The 26,254-nt window shown below is 42.1% G+C and overlaps 2 protein-coding genes across 2 annotated transcripts in view; both read right to left on the minus strand.

Annotated features, from left to right (window-relative positions):
* Nucleotides 1-11,873, minus strand: part of ECT2L (epithelial cell transforming 2 like) — a 47,365-nt gene extending 35,492 nt beyond the window's left edge. Inside the window, exons 1-6 of the mRNA XM_054021657.1 lie at nucleotides 11,784-11,873; nucleotides 10,142-10,375; nucleotides 5,951-6,063; nucleotides 4,290-4,452; nucleotides 2,799-3,051; nucleotides 59-195 (exon numbers count right to left, since the gene is read on the minus strand). Of these exons, the coding sequence (XP_053877632.1) occupies nucleotides 59-195; nucleotides 2,799-3,051; nucleotides 4,290-4,452; nucleotides 5,951-6,063; nucleotides 10,142-10,333 (858 nt within the window). The 5' untranslated portion in view covers nucleotides 10,334-10,375; nucleotides 11,784-11,873. The remainder of the gene's footprint in view (nucleotides 1-58; nucleotides 196-2,798; nucleotides 3,052-4,289; nucleotides 4,453-5,950; nucleotides 6,064-10,141; nucleotides 10,376-11,783) is intronic.
* A 2,446-nt stretch (nucleotides 11,874-14,319) lies between these two features.
* Nucleotides 14,320-25,584, minus strand: CCDC28A (coiled-coil domain containing 28A). Its single transcript, XM_054023405.1, has 6 exons — nucleotides 25,491-25,584; nucleotides 22,273-22,469; nucleotides 20,810-20,973; nucleotides 18,509-18,663; nucleotides 17,721-17,743; nucleotides 14,320-15,047 (listed from the first exon to the last, which is right to left on the minus strand). The coding sequence occupies exons 2-6, from the start codon at nucleotides 22,428-22,430 to the stop codon at nucleotides 14,993-14,995; spliced, it is 555 nt and encodes a 184-aa protein (XP_053879380.1). The 5' UTR covers nucleotides 22,431-22,469; nucleotides 25,491-25,584; the 3' UTR covers nucleotides 14,320-14,992.
* Between the last annotated feature and the right edge of the window lie 670 nt (nucleotides 25,585-26,254).

A 26,254-nucleotide genomic window follows, 5' to 3' on the forward strand; every position in this document is an offset into this window, starting at 1 on the left:
CATAAAAAAAGAGCAATTTGCAAAGGATAAAATACAAGTAGATTTGGGGGGAAATTACCCTAATTAGTTGCAAAGCTGCCTGTAGTCTAGCCCGGTCCTGGATCGTCTGGGCCTGACTTGGCTGTAATCGTGATTTTAAGAATCTCGAGCTCCAAGTCCCACTCATCCAAGGCAGTCGAGCTTTGAATAACTCCTCTGAAAAACAAGTATCACCAGACCCTACTGTTTAATCCCATGTGTTTCCACTGATAGGTAAGTACACACTAACGGAGTAACAATATTGTAACTAGGGAAATAATCCATATGAAAATTAGCATGTTAGTTTTACATGGCAGTCTTTAGATTTTATCTAAACTGAGCATCCTGCCTGAAAAGTCCTCCTCATTTTTGGCGAGGAATTGGTCATTCTACTAAAATGAAGTTGTCTTATATTAATACCTGAAATGAAAGTAGTGTTGACAACCTGAATAGTTAAAAAAATGAGTTCAGTTTAAAAAAATCATACGAATGTTTTAACAGTCATGAGATTAAAAAAGGGGGACTATTATCATTTGTCTTTTGATTTTTGAGGACTTGGGATTCATATTTTCAAGTTTTTTCTCTCTAATCAGAAAGACTAGAAGCCTGCTATTTAAAAAAGGAAAACTGATATTCTCACATAATCACATGACTCCAGGTGCTGCGGTTTAGGAAAAATTTCAAATATGAGACTTGAAAGAAAACTTGGGGACTTGACAGCACTGAAGGTGTGGTCTCCATGAAAACTATATGAAAAGTGACATCCTTTCAAACGAATATTCATGAAGAGGGGAATCCATATTGGCTGAATAAAAATTCACAATCTATATCTAATATCCATTTTGAAGCACTGAGAGGAGAGGAAGATGATCCCGAACAGTCAACTCATGCCTGACCAACCTGATTGCCTTCTATGATGAGATGACTGGCTCTGTGGATATAGGGAAAGTGGTGATGTGATATATCTTAACTTTAGCAAAGCTTTTGATACGGTCTCCCACAGTATTCTTGACAGCAAGTTAAAGTAGTATGGATTGGATGAATGGACTATAAGGTGCATAGAAAGCTGGCTATATTCTCAGCTCAACAGGTAGTGATCAACTGCTTGATATCTAGTTGGCAGCCAGTATCAAGCGGAGTGCCCCAGGGGTCAGTCCTGGGGCCAGTTTTCTTCAACATCTTCATTAATGATCTGGATGATGAGATGGATTGCACCCTCAGCAAGTTCGTGGATGACACTAAGCTGGGGGGAAAGGTAGATACGCTGGAGGATAGGGATAGGTTCCAGAGTGACCTAGACAAATTGGAGGATTGGGCCAAAAGAAATCTGATGAGGTTCAACAAGGACAAGTGCAGAGTCCTGCACTTAGGATGGAAGAATCCCATGCACCGCTACAGGCTGGGGACCGACTGGTTAAGCAGCAGTTCTGCAGAAAAGGACCTGGGGATTACAGTGGATGAGAAGCTGGATATGAGTCAGCAATGTGCTCTTGTTAGCCCAGAAGGCCAACGGCATATTGGGCTGTATTAGTAGGAGCATTGCCAGCAGATCAAGGGAAGTGATTATTCCCCTCTATTCGCCACTGGTGAGGCCACAACTGGAGTATTGACTCCAGTTTTGCCCCCCCCCCCCCCCAGAAGAGATGTGGACTAATTGGAGAGAGTCCAGTGGAGGGCAATGAAAATGATTAGGGGGGTGAGGCACATGACTTACGAGGAGAGGCTGAGGGAACTGGGGTTATTTAGTCTGCAGAAGAGAAGAGTGAGAGGGGATTTGATAGCAGCCTTCAACTACCTGAAGGGGGGTTCCAAAGAGGATGGAGTTAGGATGTTCTCAGTGCTGGCAGATGACAGAACAAGGAACAATGGTCTCAAATTGCAGTGGGGGAGGTCTAGGTTGGATATTAGGAAACACTACTAGGAGGGTGGTGAAGCACTGGAATGAGTTATGTAGGGAGGTGGTAGAATCTCCATCATTAGAGGTTTTTAAGGCCCGGCTTGACAAAACCCTGGCTGGGATGATTTAGTTGGTGTTGGTCCTGCTCTGAGCAGGGGGTTGGACTAGATGACCTCCTGAGGTCCCTTCCAACCCTAATATTCTATGATTCTATGATTAATATAAAATACACTGATTATTATACTTGTAGACAAAAATCTCAATATGCTGAGCACTGTTTAATAAAAGTCTGATATATCATAAAATTCTATGGAAATATTTGTTAGTCTTAGGTTTTGTTTAAATAATTTTATACAAAACCTACATTTTGATCTAAACTTGACTAAAGATTCCTTTAATGCATTGCCTGTATTTGTAGCTATAATTAAAATTTCTACAGGACATCCTGGTACTGGGTCTTTTCCTTTCAAACCTTCATTTTCCCAAATTGGAAAGCAATATGTGCCAGACTGGAAAGAAATTAAGTCCGCAACCACACACTGACAGTTTGAGGTTTCTATTATTTCCACAGTTGAGATGTATTAGAAACCCCACTGGACACTATTAAGCCTGAACATTTTTATCCCTTTCCTACAGGCATATCAAATATGACTAAACAATCATATAGAAGAAACAAAATCTATCGTTATAGTTACCATTTTCAGCTCTTACCCTTTTGATATTAAAAATTAATTTAAAAAAAATCTGCAAAGATAAGTTTTCCTAAAGAAAAGGTCTTTGACTACTTGAATACTTTAGGCTGCTTTATCACTTTCAGAAGACAGTGTATGTTAATTTAACATTAATCTCAGAAGAAAGAGATCATTATTTTAATTCTACTGACTCTTGTGTAATGCTAATCTCTCCCGAATAATTTTTCGTAGCCATTTTTCTCTTAGCCTTTCTTCCTGCTCCTCATTTTCAGCTTTTGGTTCATTGAGGGTCCCATAGATTTCAGTGGCTTCTCTTGGGGTGAAGTAATCTAAGCTGGAGGCACAGGCAATATAATGTCGTTTCCAAGCACTGTATTCGTTGTCTGCTGGAGTGTAGGGCAGGAACCATCCAAACTTAACACATTTTGGCACCCACAAACAGTCCTTAAGACAAGAAAGAGGTAAAAGAGAGACAATAAACTGTGATTGAGGACAAAAAGCTTTCTATTTAATCTTGGGGTTTCATACTGCCACTGATCACAGTATAAATCAAACATGGGACCTCCATAAATATGTTACAGTGAGATATCCTTTTTTATGAAGTGCCTAGTACTTTTACAGAACAAATAAAAATACATGATCCCTCTGTCTCAAAAAGCTTGCTGCAACATTTTCTTATAAGCAGAGGCCGGCAGTGTTCCTGAGGATGAATAATCAGATAATGTCAATGAATTCAATTGAGAGAGGTGCATTTGTTTTTGTTCTGTTTTTTTTTTTTTTAAAGGGGCAGAGGGATGTTTTATTTTAAAATTCTTCATTATCTGGAAATCTGCAAATAAAGGCATTGTCTTTTCCCCTTGATTGTCATATTTGGCACTGGGGAACAGAAAGAGTAGGCTAATTGTTGTACCACTTTGAGCAGCTTCTGAAGATCAATATTTATTTTATTTTAATTTCTATAAATAGTATTGAGCCTATGCTATACACTATCTATTTAGACAGATCATAATAAGTAATAGCATTTTGGAATATCCACAATGCTAAGCCCCGGCATTATCAGTATCCATAAGGCCACAGCAATCTCTATAAATTACAGAGTTTAGGACATCCAGCTAACTACATAGCTCTAAATTACATATTGTGTTCTGTTGCTTGATGTGTGCATTTAAAGGCCAAAGCAGGGTTAAGTATAGAAGCAAAACAACAGAATGAAATGTAGAATGAGAATTAGTTTCTGACAAGAGAAAATATAAATGTCTTTATGTGTAATATACTCTCAGTGATTGAGATGTTCTTGCTAGGGTTGGATGAAGCTGGTTCCAACAATTTATCTGTTATAGTGAATTAAATAGAGCAGAGTTTAAAAGGTTATTTTGTCAAGTGCGTGAAAGAGTTGAAAATTCTGGTACAGAAGATCTTTCTAATTATTCTTAAGTATGCTAGACAGATACATGAAATGCTTTAGAAGGTTGAGCATTTATCTGAGTGCTGTACAAGATACAAAATTGCTTTGGCAAATTTATGCTATTTACCACATGCTGTTCCAGATTTCCCATTTCATATATGCAGTGCCCCTTACAAGCGCTGCAAATGTCCAGTTATAGGTCCTATTCCTATCAACATCAATAAGAAAATTCTTCTTGATTGCCATGGGAGTGGGACCAGGCCTACAATTAACAGACCTGTTCAGTTATAAACTTCCAGTGCCAGTTGACTTGGGCAGCTGCACACAGCTCCCTGGGGCTGAGAAAGGAGAAGATGTACAGAGATATGAAACGTGGCAGCACTCTGGTGAAATCCACTTTGGTCACTGGAATCCTCTCTGCAAGCCAGTTTTGGGTAAACCTGTAAAGAGACAGATATTCACCGTAGTTAAAATCCTGTTGAGATTCTATTCTGTCACTCTATTGGTCTTCCCTTTCAGAAAACCTGAGATCTCTTTGAAGAATATTGTCAGGAGTGAAGTGATGCCTATGAGGGCATCATTTGCAAAGTGCTTTGGAACCCATTGGGAAGGGATTAAAGATGCATTTAAGTCTAATTAGTTGGTCATTTCTCTATTGATAGCGTCGCATCTCAGTGACATAATGCAACGTTTTGAGAGCAAATCTAGACTTTTATGTAAAGAGGAGCATTGCATTATTGCAACTAGTGAACTGTATGTCTTGCAAAACAAAACTATGCCAAGAGTGTGGTCATTTCAACAGAACCAATTATGTTTATTCCAGGCCCTTATATCACTGAGGTTGGTTTTATTGCTCTGCAGAAGACTGGAAAGAGTTGAACCTTTGTATTTGTAGTAACCATTTTCTATTATTAGTAATCCAGTAGGTCCTGAGTTTGAGATGACTCAGGAAAGAAACTATTAGATAATATGCCTATTATCCTGGGCCTGTGTGAAAAACCTATAAATCAATCCAGATGTTTGGATGGGAAAGGATCCAAGGAAAGAGTTAAAGATCTCTCTTGTTTTTAATAATCACAAGTGGCCAGGAAACAACTCTGCAAACCCTTACTCACACACAGACCAATAGAAGTCAGTGTATAAGGGATGTCATGATTAGGCCCTTATTTTATAAGAGCTGACTAATACCTGGTCTTGTCCTGTGAGATACAGAGCTTCCTCTGCTCCCATTAGGAGCTACTGGGAACTTTTTGTGTTCAGTACCTTGCAAAGTTGACTCTTTGGGACCTGATTCTGCAATATATAACGTGGAGCAGGCTGTTGTGCCCACATGGAGCCACACTGATTCCAGTGAGTCTCTGCACAAGCAAAGCAATCTGCCCACCCACCTTATAAACTGCAACATCCAGGTCCTAGATTGTGAGGTCTTTGGGCAAGGAACCTTGTTTGCTCCATGTTCTGCACAGTACTGACCACACGGACAGTGCTCACCCAATAATATATAAGACTAGATGGAAAAGCTATAGAGGTTGTTTTTTTCTTATTTCCCTACTGATGCAATGAAAAGGGGAAAAGATGAAGAAGCTGGAGCCTCAAGCCTGCACTAGACACACATCTATACACTCTCTCACACAATTTTGCTACAATCTTAATATTTAGGTCTTATGAATCTGACAGTGTCCTTATTAAACCAAACTGAGGGGACCCTCTTACAAAAGAAAGATACAATTTCAGGTCCCAATCAGATCCATCTGGGCAGACACCTGCACTAGTGTTAAACCCTCAAGGACTTCACTGGGATTCCGCAAAGGTATAGGGATCCCCTGGGCAAATCTCATTACAGAATTGGTTTGCTGTGTGTCTTATGTGACATCCATATTCATACATATCTGCTTGTTTGGAAAGACGACACTAAGCTAGTCCTTGTAATAAACTTACTTCAGTTGTGATTTACTGCATCTCATCAACATTCTGTGGAGGAATTGTTTGCGCTGCTTGTCTGTCCACAGATCAAACCAATGGCTTATGAGACTAACTCTTTCCTCAAAGAGCTGAAAGGAAACAGAGTATTTCCATATCTAGTTCAGTATGATATGCAGACCTGTACAAGTCTGATGCACATAGAATGATGCTTAGGGAGGCGCTGTGACCCTAGTAGATAAAAATTAAACTTGGCAGGGGCGCTGGAATAATTTTTATAGTAGGGGTGCTGACAGCCATTGAACCAAACTGTAAACCCTGTATATGATGGAAAACCCTTCAAGCCAGCAGGTGTTGCAGCATCCTGCCCCCGAACCCGTAGTTCAAGCATCTATGAATTGGAGGCTTGTCTATATGACAAGTCACTGCAAGGCATGCCACAGTGTGAATCTACAGCTTGCACCACAGTCATGTCCTGCACAGATACTGTAACAAGAGATTTTGCTTTTAGCTGTTTTGAAAAACCTTGCAGCACTTTGATAGAGACCAGAAAAAGGGGTTTAAATATTGTAAAATTTCACGTCTTCCCCATTGATATAATTAAGGTGGTGATAGTATCAGGACACTTTGACTTGCATAAAAAAGCAGTTAGTTTTAAGATTAAGGCTTTAGATAAATAGATTACTATTACTACTGTAAATAGTGATAGTTTAAAGTTAGAAATCCAAAATAGCGGATGCAATAATCCTCTATGAAAAACAGGGTTAGGGTATGGAAAGTTCCAGCAACTAATAGGGAATGACTCAGCATTTCTCCCAAGACCTCAAGGGGAGGAGCTCTACCCAAGATGGTGTCAGAGAGAGGAGCTTAGCTATCTTAAAATAAGTATTACATAATGGGGAGGAATTAGACAAAAAAAAGCAATTATGCTAATATCTGGAAGCTGATTGAGATGGGCTAATTAAGTTAATGAGCAGACCTTGAGACAGAGCAACCAGCATATAAGGCCCACAGCTAGCTGGCTGAGTGTAGTGGGTTTGAGGCTTTATAGAAGAATAGAAGCTACCTGAGAAGAACAGAAAATTCCAAAAAGTAGCCACCTGGGAAAGCAGCAGCAGCAGCAACTCTAAAGGTCACCACAGCAACGGCTGTCATAGCAACACAATCAGCAGTCTCTGCCAGCAGCAAAAGCCAGCAGCAACTGCTGCTACGCTCGCAGCCTGAAGCAGCAGCAGCAGTTAGGAAAATTGTGGCCTTGACAATCACCATCCTTAACATCATTACAGACGGATTAGAAGAACCATTAAGACGAACCAGAGGGAACTTGGGTACGAGTGCAAGTCTGATTTTTCCATGTATTGTTAAGGAGTGCATGGGTCTGTCTGTAAATAAAGCTGGATGCCTGTGTTCTGAGTGAAATCTCCCCTACCCATCAGGTGACCGCTTGTCCAGAGCTCACAGGATGTTAAAAGCTTAAATGTTAGATGTTAAATATTAAGGTATTAAATGTTAACTATTAAATGTTAATATTAAGTAAATAATTCTCTCTAAAACTAGAATATTGTAATGATTTATAGAGATAATGTATATTATGTTGTATTAAGTATGTTACTGAATTGCAGCATTTAGGCTAGAGCCTTGATGTATATAGGGCCTCGTCTGTGTGTGTGTATAGATAGATAATCTATTACATTGTAACTGTTATATGATCTACATATCCTGTGTAGTCCGTGTCTTTTATTTTGCTGTGCCGCTTCATTCCTAGATATAATTCTACTGTGTTTTAATATGTTTTATATATTCTTTCTTGCTTCTATTAAAAATACTGTAATTACTTATTTTTTAAAACCTAAGAATTATTTATTTTTAAAAGCATTTCTGCTTGTGTGTGTCGGTCCTTGAGCGGAAGGCTGTACCTGTGTGCTTTCAGGAGTTAGTAAGATTAGCTTGCTCTAGGGAGTCCTCTGCAGGTCAGAGACAAGCCTCCTGATAACACACTGGCAATTCTTTTCAGGCAGGCCACAACCTTTTTACCCTTGTATTAAATTAAAAACGCTATTGTAGGCTAATTTAATTGGCATCTAAAATTTAGGGTAACAACACTGCTACAGTGCAGTGGAAGTCCTGGAGTACAGCTTTACTATGTTTTCAAGTAATAGTACGCCTAGCCACACTCTCTAGGACTTGCATTGTGCTGCAGCAGTGACCACATGGGCCATTACTGCCTGGTAAACTGTAGATTCACACCCTGGCTTTTCGTGCAGTAACTTGCCATGTAGACAAGCCCTGGGACTCAGGAGACCTATATTCTTGTATTCCTACCTCTTCTTCAGCCACTGACGAGCTTTGTGACCCTGGGCAAGTCACTTCATCCCTGTGCCTGTTTCACTTCCTATCCTTTGTTTAAGCTCTTCAAGGAAGAGACTGTCTCTTACTTAGTGTCTGAACTGTGCCTAGCCCAGTGGAGACCAGATCTCAGTTGGAGCCTCTGGGAACTAGCTACTGTAATACAAAAATGAGCAGTCCAAAGGGACAGATCATTACGGAGAAGCTTACTCATTGTTCTTATCCCCGTGATGTATGGTTAAACTGTCTACCTATTTTAGGTACAGTAACTCCTCACTTAAAGTCGTCCCAGTTAACATTGTTTTGTTATTAGGTTGCTGATCTATTAGAGAACATACGTGTTTAAAGTTGCGCAATGTTCCTTTTTAAGGTTGTTTGGCTCGCTCCGCTCCGACCTGACCCCTCTCCCCGGCAGGAGCGCCGGGTGGGTGAAACGGGGCAAGCCCCCACGTCCCAATCCCACTCTCTGGCAGGAGTGCCAGGTGGGCGGAGTGAGGCAAGCTCCTGTGCCCCGACCCCACTACGCCCCTGCCTCAACCAAGCTTCACAATCATCATGGGTGAGTGCAGTATTACATTGTTTAAAAATATTTAAAACTTATACTGTATATGTATGTAACGTCTTTTGTCTGGCAAAAAAAAATTCCCTGGAACCTAACCCCCCTTATTTACATTATTTCTTATGGGGAAATTGGATTCACTTAACATCGTTTCGCTTAAAGTAGCATTTTTCAGGAACATAACTACAACGTTAAGCAAGGAGTTACTGCATTTTTAGAACAGCAATCACTGCAATGCCAAGGACTGGTGTATTTCTCTAACGGTCCTTGAAAGTGATATTTTGACAGAGGGCAGACATCCCCATTTTTGTTCTCCTTGGCCCTGGGTTCTATGGGAATGACACTCTCCCTTAGTTCAAAACCCCTGTACAAGAAGGACATCAAACTTAGTTGTTCTCTGAGGATAGAGTCCACTTCCTCTCACTCTCTCTACTCCAATTGCTGCTCAGCAAAGGTCTTTTATTCTTTTACACTTTCCTCTGCAGGTAAAATGAGCAATTTCTGAGTATATAGACCTAGTGCCAGGCCACAGCAATTGATGTGGGATGAGGCTTTTGGGAATGTAGTCCCATTTAGTTAAGAGCAGTATCTGATTTGATTAAAGGAAAAAGAAACTTTGTTTATAAAACATTGAACCAATATATAAATCTGTCATTTAAAAAAAAAATTAAGACCTGTAATGCCATTATATCTGACTACAGTTATAGAGCCAATCATGTGCTTGCTAATGGCCATAGTTCTTATTGCTATGAATAGTCCTTGATCCTCACAGGCGTAATTGCTGTCAGACATCATGGCAGTAAATACTTTGCCTTGAGGAAGCAGTTTATTGTTTTTAGTATTGTAGTAGCTCCTAGAAGCCATGGCCCTACTGTGCCAGTAACAGTACAGGGATATAACAGACAGCCCCTGCCCCATTTCTGTTAAATAACCAAAGAAAATAAAGGTGCGGCAGTTAAAAGACGAGGAGAAGTTGATGTAATGTTTTTAAAATGTGAGGTTGGTTTCTGATCTAATTTACATGAGCATGCATCAGTGCATATATTGTACGATTTTCAGAGTAGCAGCCGTGTTAGTCTGTATCCACAAAAAGAAGAACAGGAGTACTTGTGGCACCTTAGAGACTAACAGATTTATTAGAGCATAAGCTTTCATGGACTACAGCAATTTATATTGTACGATGTTTCCTTGTCATTGCATGTGCAAGTGGGGGTTGCGGTGTTTCAAGATATGTGGCAATGTACACCAATGCATTTCATGATAGTTGAGCCTATGAAAATGACTTCTACCAGACTGTAACTTACCTGCTTATTGAATGATTTGTTTGCGATAGGTGTCCAAGTGCTGAACCTTGTGTTCAAGCTCCCAGTAGTCTGGATTTTACTGGAAGACACTCTGATGGACTTCACTGTGTTTTCTGCAAGGAGTCCTAAACACTCTAGTTGCCGTTGTTTAACAGTGTGGGGACTTGGTGTTACGTAAGCTGTGGTCATCATTGCATCAGTAATACTTGGTTACACCAGCTTTGTTAGAGCCACCTAGAAATTCAGTGAATTAAAGAGATATGTGAAGTGATCTAATTAATTCTTAGTAGAGATGGGTGCAAACTGTAGAATTCAAACTTGGATTCAGATCTGAAGCCCACTCCCAACTCCCACTATGCTCAGTGGGGCAGTTAGATCCAGAAGCCTGAATCCAGGCCCATTTTATATATTGTTTGTGTCTTAAAAATACTTTGCTGTCAATCTTATATCTTGCAATCTTACCTATGTTTAGATGAGGCAGCTGGGTAAAGGGCATCAGTGTGTACATAAGCAGGCCAATGCTTGAGCTGTGATTTCATCAGATAACATAACTGAGATTGGGACTGGTCAGTAAGAACCTAGATGGGAGACTTCCCAAGAAACCCAAGCTACCGAAGGAAGTTCTGTTGCCTCAATAGGTGGCAATCTGTCCTCTGTCATATGAACCAATATTCTTGTGTGGATGCCTTCTTCTAGTCATTACAAATTCCCTGGGTTTTTTTTTTTTTTTGTATAGAGAAGGGTAACTTCCCTATTGTTCTTGCCAAATTATAAATTGAGTAATTAGTCTACGTATGTACAATTCTCTTGTCACCATTCCCTTTTAATACCTTTAAAATTAATGTTGGACTCATGAAAACTGCAAGAACTGTAATCCTGGAGACCAATGAATTCTATTTTCAAAATAAATATTTACCTAGTATTTACTAGGTACAGGTGGGTTGTGGTGGTGCATACTTCCCCCACATCTGTCCACCACTGTATCTCAACCATATGCTAGAAAGCTGCCATTTCTGTGCGTGAGTAGTTTATTCCCCATACCCATTCAGTGCTTGGTCCCTCTCTGATAACAAGGGGACCTATTATGGTGAGGATAGCAGATTTCCTCTGGTTTATGGACCTAGTACTGCTGTATCTAATGCTAGGTCTGTTTAAATTCCCCTTCCCCTCTCCCTTTATGGAATCCAGGTCTGGTCTTTACTGAATAGCCACTGATGAGATAGCACTTTGTCCCTATTTTAAATTGTGCTATAAAAGGTATGCTGAAATCTCGTCTCCCCACACTGCTTGCCTGCAAATTACATTTGCATTTTCATCTCTGCACCAGTTTTCATTTTTAAAAAATACCTCACAATTTCTCTGGCAGAGGAATGTAACCTTCTTGCCCTCTTAAAGTTCTGATCTCTACCCTCTGCTACAAATCAATCATGCACAAAGTACCTGGCAATTATGAAAAACCTAGAATGTTCATTTTTGGTTTAGTTTTGAAATCTTTACAGCTGTTGCTCTGCAGCCTATATGATCAGGCCTGCAGGACATTACTCCCTACCCTTTCTATTAACGTTAATACAGTAAAACTAAAATACAAAGCAACCCACTTTTCCCATAGAACAGGGAGTTCATAGTCTATTGAATGCTTTACCTCTAGGAGAGGATACGTCTTGCTTTTCCTTCTGAGCAAGCCGCCGGAGAGCTGTCGTGGAAGCTGGAATTACTGCTGCGTTGGATGAGGGTCAGTACTCCCCATCTCCATAGGAACTGCACAACAAGCTACACCTTGGGCTTCCAGCCAGAGCTTGACTCAGGCTACTGTTGCCTTGTGTGCCCCTCCCCTAAAGGGGAAGGACCTACGGCACAGCTTCAAATCTCAGTGTGGGCTCACTTCCACTAGACTTGCAGCTGCCCATACACCGTCTAGTGACGTGGCCATGGAACCATCTCTTGCATTCCCACTATAACAGACCCTTTACCCCACATGTGGCAGTGACACAGCAGAATTGGGCTGCAGCAATCCTGAACAGAAGGGAACGGCACTGGTATGTCCCAGCGTAGGACAAGCCAAATGGAGAGCAGCATAGTTGTACCAAACTACAGCATAGCACCATCCATCCAAACTAGCGTACAATGGGACAACCTACCACTATTGCAAGTGAGTCAGAACTAAAGGCCAGCATCTCTCAGCTAGGGAAATCTTTCTGAGTGGGTAACCGGTGGGTGGGCACAGCTTTTGTAGAACTAGGTAAGATTATCCTAATTGTAAAGGTTGAGAAACTGGAACACAAGTTAAGGAACTTCCCTGGGGTTACAAAGCCAGTCAGTGGCAGGGTAGGACATATAAACAAGGTTTATATTACTGACTCCCACGATGCTGCAATGCTAACTACCTTTATCTCATTCAAAGTGTGCTTCAGAAGTGTAATGCTTTGAGGGGCACAAGTGAAGGAGCAGGATATTTTTTAAGCTGCTCCCCAAATCTCCACTGTTGAGCAAAATGTTGATTAACTTTGTTTGCAGCTACACAGTTAAACAGTAATCATTTTGGCAAGAGTTTTGTTTTGAGCTAATAACTTATTTGTGGCACCAACTACACAACCTGGAATTTTGCCTAGGATACGGTAACTTATTCTTACACTGTAGCTTGCCCACAATAACAGTAAATGTAAGTGAAGTAAAGAACACCCTAATAGAACCAACTCCTTCAGGTGACATCAACTATCTTATGAAATATTCATTTTCTTGTTGCTAAATCTCTTTGCTACTTGAAGTCTGAAGAGACACTGTTGAAGTTGACAAGCTAAAAATCACAACCATCTCCTTTTAAATATATGTATATTCTATTTCCTCAGCTCTCCTGCAGTCGTACATACTACTTGAAGACAGAGTTCAAATAGTTTCTACGTAAAAACACTACACTCCTGCTTGCAAAAAGTTTTAGAGCTAAAAATCCTATGTACAGCCACTGTCTAGTTACTAGCTGACCAACATATGACAAAGCCTTGGGTACACTTTCTTTTGCTAGTGTGGTCAGTGTATTGTGCTCCCAGTTCCTCTCTACACTGTCTTGGGAGCGGAGTAGTCTGCTCACAACCTCCCCAGAAGACATCCATCAGATTAGGAGTTAGGGATCTTCTGTGGTGGCAAACTCTTTCTAAAAAGTCTCACTGACAAAGGGAACTGTGAAGTAAATCAAAGTGGAACAAGGGAAGTTTGGGGGAAGGACTTTATTAGGAATCTGATGGCTTAGTGTGGGATTTGGGCTTCTAGGTGGGAGAAGGAAGGGAATGCCAGTACTTTACTTAGAAGGTGCAAGAGTTGGACTTGCTTTCAGTGTGGATTATGGTATCTAAAGCCTCCTCCTCACAGAGTTGGAGTTTCTGTTTAGAACTTTAGGGATCAGACAAAGCTACAATTGATTCAGAAGGAAAGAGGGGGGAGCTCATGAGGCAAAGAACTGTGTTATTTCAATGAAGGTCTATGGAATCCTCTTCTCTGAGTGGGGATTGCACAGAATTTGAACTTTTTCTCCTCTGTCCCAGGCACTAGTAATATGGATAGATCAAGAGCTCAAAAGACCCAAAAGGGAAGGGGGAAAAACTTCACTCCTGCTATAGAACAAATGCACACAAAAATGGAATCTGAATAAACAGTTTAACTACACATTAGAACAAATGCATCACTGAGTGCACATTTTCACATGCCCTGGTAGAAGTTTTGAGCCATCACGTAATCAGTCTTTGCACAAACACAGGCTTTCTCTATCCATGTTCAAGAAATGTAGCAATTTGTATGGGATTTGGGCTCATGCTGCTACAAGGCAGGAGCAAAGATTCAGCTTGATTGTATGAAAGGAACATTGTGTGGGGTAGATTTGTGCTTGTTAGCTATGGGCCTGCTTTGTCAACTGTGAATCTATCAGTACAACATCTTCAGTACTGAAATATGTATCGTAACGTGTGCTCCACAAAACCTGCCTATAGAAGCACTTTTTAGGAGCAGACCTCTTGTGACTGGGCATGTGTTGAAGATCAGTGTTTATTGTTGCAGACTCTCCCCACTCCTGAAATAACTAAAAATAGGGAACAGTCATTAACCCCCTAAAAAGGGAGACTTTACTAAACACAAGGTGCCACAAGTACTCCTGTTCTTTTTACTAAACAAAAAGTTAATGGAAAGCAAAGTAGTGTAGAATGGATTTATTATGGAGTGACAGTGTTTAAGTATTGCTGAAAATTCAAAATTGTCAAAACCAAATGACATGGACTTCCAGTATGTATTCCAATTCTAACTGGGTGAAATTTTAAAGCGGTTGACAGAGCAAGGGAAAAAATTGACTTTGTAAAAATTGAGACCATACAAGAGCTCTTTCTCTGACCATAATTAAACAGATGCTACACTTTTTAACATAGTATATGGCATAATTTAATGGTGAACAAAACACTCTAAAGAGTGTTCAGATTGTCTACATACTAGGCAGGAAGGCAGCTACAAAAAAACTTCACTGCTAGCTTTGTCAAAATTGGAGTAATGTTAGTGAACATATAATATGTACATATATAAATCCAACAGATATATGAACAACACTGAGAATGTACTTTCAAGTTTTCCCCAAACACTTTATATTAAATAAGGCATTAATACAAAGCATAGCAGCACACCATTGCAGTTAGATCAATAGATTCCAACCCTGATATATCGCAGTGCTCAAATCTGCTAACAGGAATGTGTGAAAATAATCACTTGCATTTGCACTTTAATTCTTTGTTGTGGAAAATGAGTAAGAATCTAGATTCCATTGGAAAAATAAAGACATGACTTCTTGGAGAGGTCTCTAAATCAAAAAAATCTACACTTTTAGCTGGTGGAGGTATTTGGGATATCTTGTGCATCTGCTAAATGAAGTTTTTGTCTGGAACAAAGAGTTAAGAAATTAAGTTTTCATATGATAACACAAGAGAATTTACCTTATGAATATCTGTATTATACCGATATTTAATGTTTGTAAAGTATGATAGATTTGAGATGACATAAAAGAACAAAATATTACACATGGCCTGACATGCTGGAATATCAATACACATTGGATACAATTATACACAAGGTCGAAGTTTACATGCGAGAGGGAAAAAACAGTATCACAAGTCATCTTAGTGCTAAGCACAGTCACCAATTTAAAAATAAATTAATCCTCTTCTGTTTTATTGCAATTACAAAATAGCCTGATCCAAATATTTTCAATAAAATGCAAATAGTAAAAATGAAATACATATTTAATATTTTCCTTGCCTAAAAAAATAAGTTTAAATTTAGAGACTATTAACAAATCTTAAATGGGAAGTTTGAAAGAATGGAGGCGTGCAGGTATCTAGAAGGGCACAGCCCTGGTCCTGTGCGTTTACATAAGAAAATGTATTAAATAAGTCTCTTAGAATACAGACCATTCACTATTAATTTGAGGACATCTGAAATCCTCATTAAAATACTATCCTTATATTAAAAGATGCTAACTCAGATCAGTTGCTTATATAATTAGAGCCCAATGAAACACAGACATTTTAGAACCACTCTTTCTGACGAGGGCAGGAACAGTTACGCCATGAATTTCCGTAAATGTTGTAACATAGTAAATGAGTTATAGCAGGGGCTGTTTTCACTTAATATCAGTAAGGTTGCACAATAGTTTCCAATAAATCCTACTCAGATTCCAAAACATACACCTTTGGGACTGAAATATTTCACACTTGGCCTCTGGCTTGGTAAAACATTTTGGAAAGTTCTTCTCTCTCTCTCTCACCTACTTATATCAGAGGCGGGCAAACTTTTTGGCCTGAGGGCCACATCAGGTTTCCAAAATTGTATGAAGGGCCAGTTAGGGGAGGCTGTGTCTCCCCCAACAGCCAGGCGTGGCCTGGTCCCCACCTCCTATCCGACACCCTCCCCCTGCTTCTCACCCCCTGATGGCTCCCCCTGGACTCCTGCCCCATCCAACCCCACTGTCCCCTGACTGCCTTCCCCGGGACTCCTACCCCATCAACCCCCTCCATTCCTTGTCGCCCCCCCCCCCCAGTACTCCTGCCCCATCCACCACCCCCTGCTCCTGTCCACTGACCACCCTGGACCCACCACCCCTGACTGCCCCATCCAACCCCCCTCTCATTCCTGACTGCCCCCCCCAGGACCCCTGTTCCATCCAACCCCCCTGTTCCCCGCCCTCTGACCGCCCCGAACCCTATCCACCCCCCACCCCCGACCACCACCCCCCGAACTCCTCTGCCCTCTATCCAACACCCCTCCCCCCCCCGCTCCCTACCCCTTTACCGCGCAGTGCAGAGCACTGGTGGCTGGCAGCGTTACAGCTCCGCCGCCCAGAGCACCGGGTCAGGCCGTGGCTCTGCAACTGTGCTACCTGGCCGTCCAGAGCGTTGCGCCGGCAGCGCGGCGCACTGAGGCTGCGGGAATTGGGAGACAGCATGGGAGGGGCCGGGGGCTAGCCTCCTGAGACAGGAGCTCAGGGGCTGGGCAGGAGGGTCCTGCGGGCCGGATGTGGCCCACGGGCTGTAGTTTGCCCACCTCTGACTTATATGGTCCTTGTTACTGTTGTATCTGAGCACCTTATACTCACGGATACATTTATGATCACAACACCCCTGTGAGGTAGGGGAACACTATCATCCGCATTTCACAGACAGGGAAGTGAGGCAGAGAGAGATTAAGTGACTTTCACACAGGAAGTAGGTATCAGAGCAGGGAGTTAAACAGTGTGTCTCAAGTCCCAGGCTGATGCCCTAACCACTGGACCATCCTTCTGCAATGGTTAGGAGGCTTACAAGAATGGAAATGACAACTTAAGGTAATGTATACATTAATATAAATGTAAGTTATTTAGCTGGTTATTTGCAGCTGTTAATGCTTAGGCATTTAACGGTAACTCTGCAATTCTGTATTTTGCATATTTCAGTGATCTATGTTATAAGTTTGTGTGCAAGTTTCCTCCTTTAACAGGAGCCCTAGAAAGTGTTGTGGAAAACTGAAGAATATTAGAATTTTTTTGCCCTAGTATCAGCAGGACAGAACTCCATTCCTGAACACTTTAGGAGGCATATTATTATGCATGGTTGCTCCAGAGTTCCTAGCCAAAGTGGGTAGTTTATATCAAGGTCTGCACTCAACTGGCTAAACAGTCTTTTTTCTCAACATGTCCAGTCTAAAATTTTATACTTCAACTATGACAATTTTAGATATCTGTGTCTGATGTACCTTTTTCTTTCAAAGTGTAAACAGAAATAGTTAATGAAGAAATCTTTAAAGAAATAGCCTATTCACAAAGCTTTGTTTAGATCTACAGCAACCTACACTTTGAGTGTTACAGGAAAGCCATCTGTAAGCTAGAGGGATCTGAAAACATGACATACTACAGCCCTGAATTTCAAAAAGAAGCATGGTTAAAATCCATTTTAACTCTCTTGAGCTACAGAACACCCGTGAAATGTATTTTCTGGAAATGTAATAGTATAATTTTGGTTTTGATCAACTTTTTATTGCAAAAATGTTCACCAAAAATGACATTCAATAAAAAGGATACATAGAAGAATTCAGTTCTTCCAGCTGCAATATAAATGAACAAAGTATGAGAAAAAACACTGTAGTTATAATTAATCAAGTAAACATGTCAATAATACAATTATAAATGGTACTAACACATATTTAGGGTCTGTTGCAAAAAAATTAAACAAACCTTTCATGATAGTACTGTAAGTTTAAAAGCAAGTGTAGCTCTACACTAGGAAGTTTTGAGAAATTAGACTTTTTGGATATTTAACAGTTTTCCTGTTTATCAAAGAGGGCACCAGAGGGGGAAAAAAAAAAAAAATTGATATATTTAGAATACATAGGTCCAGATAATTCTCTCTGTCTAGTCTCTGCTAGGTGTGGCAGAGTACAGAAAGAACACAGGGAAGATGGTCCAGCTCGCTGATGCTCAGGCTGGTTCTACATCAGCCTAAGCTCTGAAACAGTTTGCAGGATCTTAAAGGAGGCTCTAAGCTGCACAAACTGGTAGAGGCGCCACAAGGAGTAGTCTGAATAAGAGGGATGGATAAGGCACTTGTATTTCCTCAAAATTAATACTGAGGAAGTAGAATCCTTGGCAGATATGGGAAATATCCTGGGTCATTAGAGTCACATTTTTCCTCAAAAAAGCAACAGAGGGTCCTGTGGCATTTTTCCTCAACACATTTAAACCTAAATTCCTGAGACCCTAAGGTCTTCAAGTTGTATAGAAAGAATACCACTGATGGATCCTGTTCTTGAACCAGATCTAATTCTGTGAAGCAACTTCAGTGGAAGACAGTCTGTCTTGACTATACTTACATCTGATAGCAGCCTATCCAAATTGGAGTCACTGGCAAGTTTTCTTTTATCTTCAGGAAGTTCTTCCAACTCCCCATAGAGTTCCAAATTCAAGCGAGCTAGTTTCTCCTGCATCCCCCGCACATGTTCCATCTGTTCTATGGAACACTCATTTCCTGAACAAAGCAGATTGTAAAGCTGTTATGTAAGAGTCTGACAATGGGGTAAGGAGCAAAGTCTAAGCTACTGCATGTATATCTTAGATGGATTTTCGTAGTAGAGGGAAAAAAGTGGTCAAATATCAGAAACAAATCCGTTTACCTTCCATAGGACTCAGTTTTATTTTTCCATGTTTATTACCGTAACTTTTTAAATAAGAGCTTCTGTCCTTGCATTTGATCCTGTATTTGGGTCATGCTGAATTTGTGATATCAATCATTTCAATGGCAAGAAACTAAGATTTTAAACAGGTGCAATGTTCCTACCCTGTTCTGAATGGAAGATCTGCATGCTGGATACAGCAACAGAGGGTCCTGTGGCACCTTTGAGACTAACAGAAGTATTGGGAAACCTGTAGGAGAACACTTCAACCTCCCTGGCCACACAATAGCAGATGTAAAGGTAGCCATCTTACAGCAAAAAAACTTCAGGACCAGACTCCAAAGAGAAACTGCTGAGCTCCAGTTCATTTGCAAATTTGACACCATCAGATCAGGATTAAACAAAGACTGTGAATGGCTATCCAACTACAGAAGCAGTTTCTCCTCCCTTGGTGTTCACACCTCAAATGCTAGCAGAGCACCTCACCCTCCCTGAGTGAACTAACCTCATTATCTCCACACTGATTTATACCTGCCTCTGGAGATTTCCATTACTTGCATCTGAAGAAGTGAGGTTCTTACCCACGAAAGCTTATGCTCCCAATACTTCTGTTAGTCTCGAAGGTGCCACAGGACCCTCTGTTGCTTTTTACAGATTCAGACTAACACGGCTACCCCTCTGATGCTGGATACAGTCCACCTAGAGAGTGCCCCATCTCTAGATCTGGCCTTATTTTTCACTTAAAGTGTCATCAGACTAAACTTGGCTGTTCCTGGAGTTTCTCCTCCAGCACCTCATAACCTCTGTCTCTCAGACATGCTCAACCCCCTCCTATTTAACCAGATTATAGCTAATTGGATACCCCTGAACTAATGTATGTACTTTGCAAAAGTACCTCCACACTTCTCTGCAGGGTTGAAGCACCTGGCAGCAGGAATGACTAAGCAGAAGAACCCTGTAACCCCATGCACAGCCCTAGAAACTTACACCTGTTGTATACAATATTATGATTCCATTTCAAGGTCAAAAAGAAGAGTAAGATGGGCTGCATGCATGAAAGCAAATATCTTCAATTGCATTAGACCCGATCCTGCTCACATTAAAGTTAATTACCACACTTCATGAGAGCCATGGGCTTAAGTCCTAAACAAAAGCACTGAACACTTTGATGCCATGTATGAGGCATAGGTTCTGGAAAAACTCCATTGCAGAATTGAGTGGAGATGTCACATGATATGCCTAGGTTCTAAAGGTAAGAATCATCTTCATGGACCCTCAGTCAATAGTTCATGAAACAGCAGCAGCATCTGCCTATAGGCAAGAATTTGCAGTGGTAATCGATTCACCCAAAAAGAGGAAGTAGGCATAACCTATGCTAGGATTCGAAAAGCTACCCAATACCAACCCCTTTTCCTATCACCTCTTGACCAAGTAATATAGCATTACACTTTAAACAACAGTTACAGGTGAAGTTCTTCACAGAAACTCTATTTCTGGCAAGATGTAAATTTGGCAAAAACAGAATTCAGTCCCCCCAGCATAAGCCAAAATTTTAAACTTTTTAATTTTAATTAAATATTAGCAGATATACAGTTTGAATTTGTTTCCTACTTTGGAATTTACTACTTCATTTCATAAAGGCATCTTATTTCTTGGTTACATTTCTGCTAATATTTAACATATGCAAAGTATTTTTAAACTTGATATTTTAAATCTACAAGCCAAGAAACTGATTTGTGTGTCCCAAGATAATTGGAACACAATCTCTTAGCACACAAGCACTATGAAAGAGACTTTTTGACACAGCATAGACCCAAAGATAACCCTATGATTCAAAGGGTTGCTATTTCAAATGGTCATGATTATTTTATTGGCCAAGTATAGACTAACCTCTTGTCTAATACAGACTGACAATCTCTCTGTAACTAGCACATCTTGTTTGCAAAAAACTGCTATCTTATATAAAAGCAACAGCTGGGTAAAGAAAACCCACATATTTACCGAATGCTTGAAGTTTGCCAGAGTGGAAATCATTTAGAAGGCTCAGAAGTCCCCTCTCCATCTCTTGCACATCTGATACATCTGTGAGAAAAGAGTGCTGTATTGGAGCTGCCTGTGCCCCTTTTCCTTCCCCTCCTGGAGGTTTGGCTTTTTCTTTTATTCCTCTGAGGAAATGAAAGACATGTAATTTTACAAAAGAGACTACCTTCCTCTTTTTGCTCCTGCTGAAGAAGTGCAATGAAGGACTATCCTAGAAATCAGCCTTAAAAGGACAACTGTAGTGAATGTACATACTTACCTGCACCATCAAATTATAAAGTATGGATCACAAATTTTACCTAAATATAAAGTGATCAAGCCACTATCTTGACAATCTGATAATACAAAGCAGGACTCCAAGAATCTGCTTTCTTATTACCATTAGAAAGCACAATATCATCCACACGTTTTCCTTTTAAAAGTATTACGAAAAACTTTTGATTTCCCAATACTTTGATAGGAAGCAGACTCCTGGAACTCTACTTGGCATCAAACTAGGCCCCTGGGTGGGAAAGTAAATAACAAGGCAACCACATTCACTGAACAGATATTAAAGCAGTAACAGGTATTTCTAATGTATACATTCATATTAGCTAAGATTTTATAACTTGTCACCAGTTTTATTTTTCTTCCATAAAACTGCATGAAAAAGTTAGCCAAGCAGATACATTCTTAAATACTCTGCATACAATGCACGCTCACACAAGTGTGGAGAAACTCAAGTGAATTCAATCTTTTTCCTCAACTATTCCATGAGTAGCTTACCCTGATGTAAATACAGTTTTGTTGGCTGAATATAACCTGCAACTACTACTTTAGTTTAGAAACTGCAATAAATTTCCATATGACCACCCCTTGTCAAGTCAGGCTAATAGCTTGGCCATCCACAGAAATGATTCATATATAAAAATAAGTTTAGGTCAAATTTAACAACAACAAAAATATCAAAGTGATTATATTTCCCCCAAATCTTGCCATATGAGGAATAATCCTGTTGTGTATTTTAAAACATTATTGAGTTGCACACAATGATAAATTTTAGTCCATTCTCACGTCAGCTGCAGTTACTGTAGATTTCTAGAGTGGTACACCTTGCATTTTGGATAATGTAATATTTCTAGAGAAAACATTTTTCCTGAAATGCAATGGAGAAAGAATATCTACTGCACTTCTGAGTGGCAGATTCAGCAAGCTCTGCCATTCTGCTGATATTGGCACCTCCACACTAGATCTCAGTGCAGCACTGATAAAGTTAACTACTACAAAGATTGCTTAAGAATTTTGTTCTCAACCGTATTCTCTACCCACCTCTGCCTATATGCATTAGTTCACTGTTTAAGCTCCAGCTAATACTTTTAGGCCAATAATCCCAACTGTCTCTCCTTTTCCCACCCTCAATGATTTGTAGAATATTAGGAACTTACCTTTTTAACTTTGGTCTTTGTGAATTCGCTTGTGGCGCAGGATTTGAAAATGCTGTACTTTTACTGACTGGCACAGAATTTTTCTTGGCATTAGTAACCTGAGTTGGGTGACTACTGGATGATTTGGGGCTCCTCCTCTTGATTTTCCTTTCTTCCATTTCCGCTGGTTAACTATTGCGCTCAGACTAATTTCTTATCTTATGGAAGGAATAAAATAGTTAAATATCCATTGAAAGGGGCAAACGAGTTATTTATTATAAAGAGCTGTAGTGATGCTCAGGTGTATTGTATAAGAATCTAGTTTTTAAATCCCTCACAGATCAGCAGCAATTGCTTTATCTAAAAAGGAAAATCTTGATTTTCAAGATAAGCTGGCAAAGCCTGTAAGAGCAGCAGAAAAATCAAGATCACAAATCTAGAACTTCCAAGTCAGCTGGAGCCCCACTAGTAACTAAACTATTCTACTACACTTATTTTCTGTTATAGTAACTCCTCACTTAAAGTCGTCCTGCTTAACGTTGTTTCATTGTTACGGTGCTGATCAATGAGGGAACAGACTCATTTAAAGTTGTTCAATGCTCCACTCTTACGTTGTTTGGCTGCCTGCTTTCTCCAGAGCTGGCAGCCTCTCTACGCCTCCCGCCCCGCCCCCAGTGCCTCCCCCCCACCGGCAGACCCCACGGATCAGCACCTTCCCCCTCCTCCCCTGCCTCCTGCTCGCGGAAATCAGCTGGCATTTTGAAGGGAGGGGAGAGGAACGAGGATTCGGCACACAGGCTCCCCCTGCCTCCCAAACATGGCAAGCCAGCTGATTGCCCCGGGCAGGAGGGGGAGCCTGTGCCAAGTCCTCACTCCTCCCTCCTAAACGCTGCAAGCCAGCTGATTGCCCTGGCAGGAGGGAGGGGGGAGAAGCGAGGACTTGGCGCGCCTCCCGAACATGGCAATCAGCTGGCTTGCGGCGTTTAGAAGGGAGGGAAGAAGGGAGAGGGGAGGAGCCAGGACGCAGCGTGCGAAGTAAAGGGGAGGGGAGAAGAGGCAGGTCAAGGGTGGGGGCTTGGGTGGAGTGGGCAGGCTGAGGATTGAGCCCCCTCACCCCAGTGCTTTTAGAGTAGGGGAAGCTGCCCTGGAACCTAACCCCCCCCCCCTTTATGGGGAAATTGGATTCGCTTAACATCATTTCACTTAAAAGTCACATTTTTCAGGAACATAACTACAACGTTAAGCGAGGAGTTACTGTACATGACTGGTGTGTACTAGAAATCACCCTTTCAACCACTCTTACTCAATTATAGACTAAGTAGAATAATCAGAGATGACTGAAGCAAATGGTAGTATTATACAATGCACTAATATTCTAGAAATAACCTATATGTACTCAAATATTTAAAAACCACATCACTATGTATTTTATAACAGAAATAATGAGCTTGGTATATGGCATTTCCTGGAAATTAATGACTAGGTGGAGCCTGTGCCCCTACAGCTGCTCTTCAATCTTTATTAGTTAATTCTGTCACTTCCTCAAAGTAGTTCTTCAGCAGTTAAAAAAAAAAAAAAAAAAAAAAACTCACACTGAAAGCACATGGGATCAGAGTAAGAAAACTGAAAAAAGTAATAAGCCTGTTCAACTGCCACACTCCAGATGCTTTCCAGTTCTACTTTCTGCATAGAAGTAGCAGCATGAGCATTACATAAAAGCAAGCTGATATTAAATGTAGCAGTAAAATAAAAAACAGTATAATAAACAGCATTACTTCATAGTCCATCTACAGCTGCCCTATTGTCAATGGAGAAAAAAAGAAGAGGAAAAAGCCAGTCCCCTTTGCCTCTTCAAACTTCTCTACTCCTCCCTCATTTTACATCGAAACTTTCCTCTGTCCCACTTGGGGTTTTTGTTATTCATTCTTTCCTTCTCATGGCCAGCCCTTATTTAGAAGGGAGCCGCCTAGCTGAAACTCTATCTTCAGGGTTGACATTGACACTATAATGCACTGACCCAAGCCTGCTGTTTTCTTTCACCATTTATAATTACTGTAAATTGATTAATAAAAATTAAAGGAATTGGGGATGAAGCAGAAACTTTGGACACCAAAAAAATCTTAACTGCCTGATTGCATAGGGGTTCATATTATGTGCCCAACCACCACAGAAACATTGGCTTCAAAAGGCATGAGAGCAAGGCCAGCAGTTCTGCAGGGCACATACTGTTCTGGTGTGATTGCATTCACAGGGTGAGCGAGACATCCTGACACTGCCCGTGGATGTTGGTTGGGGCTCATTTTGTGCTATGTCTGGTGTGATGCCATTTACCCGACCCCAAACTCAAAAGCCACAAGTTAGATTCATAGGTAGGGTTGCCAACTTTTGAATCCCACAAAACTGAACACCCAACCCCTGCCCCTTCCCCAAAGCCATGCGCCCTGCCCCTTCCGCAAGGCTCTGCCCCCCGCTCACTACATTCCCCCTCCCTTTGTGGCTCGCTTTCCCCAACCCTCACTCACTTTCACTGGGCTGGGGCAGAAGGTTGGGGTGTGGGAGGGGGTGAGGGCTCTAACTGGGAATGTGGGCAGGAAATAAGGGGTTGAGGGAGTGGGGTTGACGGTGCAGGAGGGGGCTCTAGGCTGGTGCAAGGGGTTGGGATGCAGGAGGGGGCTCTAGCCTGGGGCCCTGGCTTGGATTGCTGGCTCTGGGGTGGTACAGGGATGAGGGGCTTGGGGTGCAGCTGAGGGATTTGGAGTGTGGGAAGGAGCTACGGGTTTGAGGCAGGGGGAGGGGTGCAGGTGAGGGTGGCTGCTCATGTGGTGCAGGCGCGCAGCTAGGACAGGTAGGGACTAGCCTGCCTTAGCTCCACAGCACTGCTGACTGGACTTTTAACGGCCCGGTCGGCGGTGCTCACCGGAGTGGTCAGAGTCCATTTTTAATTGGGTGTTCCAGTCAAAAACCAGACCCCTGGCCACTCTATTCATAGGCGATGGGACTACTGGCGCTACTGCCCCCACTTGAAGTGGTTTCCATCATCGATGGGTTTACAGTTTGGTTCAATGGCTCTCAGCACCCCCACTATCAACACAGCTCCAGCGCCCGCTCAGACTGCGCCCAGCCCCGAGAGCTGCACCGGGGCGTGTTGTGCATTACATGGATACACTACACGGCAGCGCCCGCCCAGCAGAGGGGTCTGGGGCCCGGAGCACGTCCCCCCGGCCCGCCCCAGGCCCTACCTGCGCAGCTTCCCGTTTCACCGGTTTCCTAGCGTGTTTAGGGAAGTGACGCACTCGTCACGTGAGAAAGCAACGCCTCCTCATACGACCTTCGGTGGGCGCGTCGTGCATTGTGGGAGCGGGAGTGCAAGCCTCCCCCCTCCGGCGCACAGCTCTGTAGCCAGGCCTGTGCCTGAAGAGCGAATAAACTACAACTCCCAGAATTCCTTGCGGCAAGAGCCGGGAGGGAGGAAAAACCGAAACGGCCGCTCTGTGGGGGTGGGGCCAGGAGTGTCCCCGCCCCGCCTCATTTCAAAAGGGTTTGCTCCGCTCAAGCCTATGGGGCGTGTCCTTCGGAGAAGTGCGGCCTCGTCGCCAGGGTTACAGGGAGGGGTTCAGCGCGCCCCTCCCCAGCGCAGACATAGCTTCTATCCCGGGGCGCGAGCCCCCTGCGCTAAGGCTCAGCGCGCTGGCACGCGGTAAAAGGAAGGTGGGGGCGTGGCAGCAGCTGTCTCCCCACGCGCTGTGCGCAAAGCGCTGAGAAGCGCCCAGGCGGAGCCCCCGAGGGACACGCCCCTTACAGGCTCGTGCACAGCCCTGCCTGGGCCAGGCGTCACCTCTGACTCCGGGCGCGCAGCCGGCTCAGGCAGCGGGCGGGTCTGAATTGGGTCCGTGGTAGCTGCGCGGTCCGTGATTCACAGGCCCTGTAGGGGCCAGCCCTTGCCGGCCCCGGGGCTGGGTGGAGGTGTCCCAGGACCCGGAACTCTGTGCAGGAGCAGGACAAG

This window comes from Malaclemys terrapin, chromosome 3 (assembly GCF_027887155.1).
Source record: "Malaclemys terrapin pileata isolate rMalTer1 chromosome 3, rMalTer1.hap1, whole genome shotgun sequence".
Classification (NCBI taxonomy): Eukaryota; Metazoa; Chordata; order Testudines; family Emydidae; genus Malaclemys; species Malaclemys terrapin.

Bases quoted from the DNA above. Each gene is read 5' to 3' on its own strand.
- CCDC28A (XM_054023405.1), bottom strand. From the start codon at position 22,430: ATGGAAGAAAGGAAAATCAAGAGGAGGAGCCCCAAATCATCCAGTAGT. The intron at 20,974-22,272 runs GTAAGTTCCTAA...TCATTTCCTCAG, and splicing joins CAAAGACCAAAGTTAAAAAG to AGGAATAAAAGAAAAAGCCA. The intron at 18,664-20,809 runs GTAAATATGTGG...TGCTTTGTTCAG, and splicing joins TGGCAAACTTCAAGCATTCG to GAAATGAGTGTTCCATAGAA.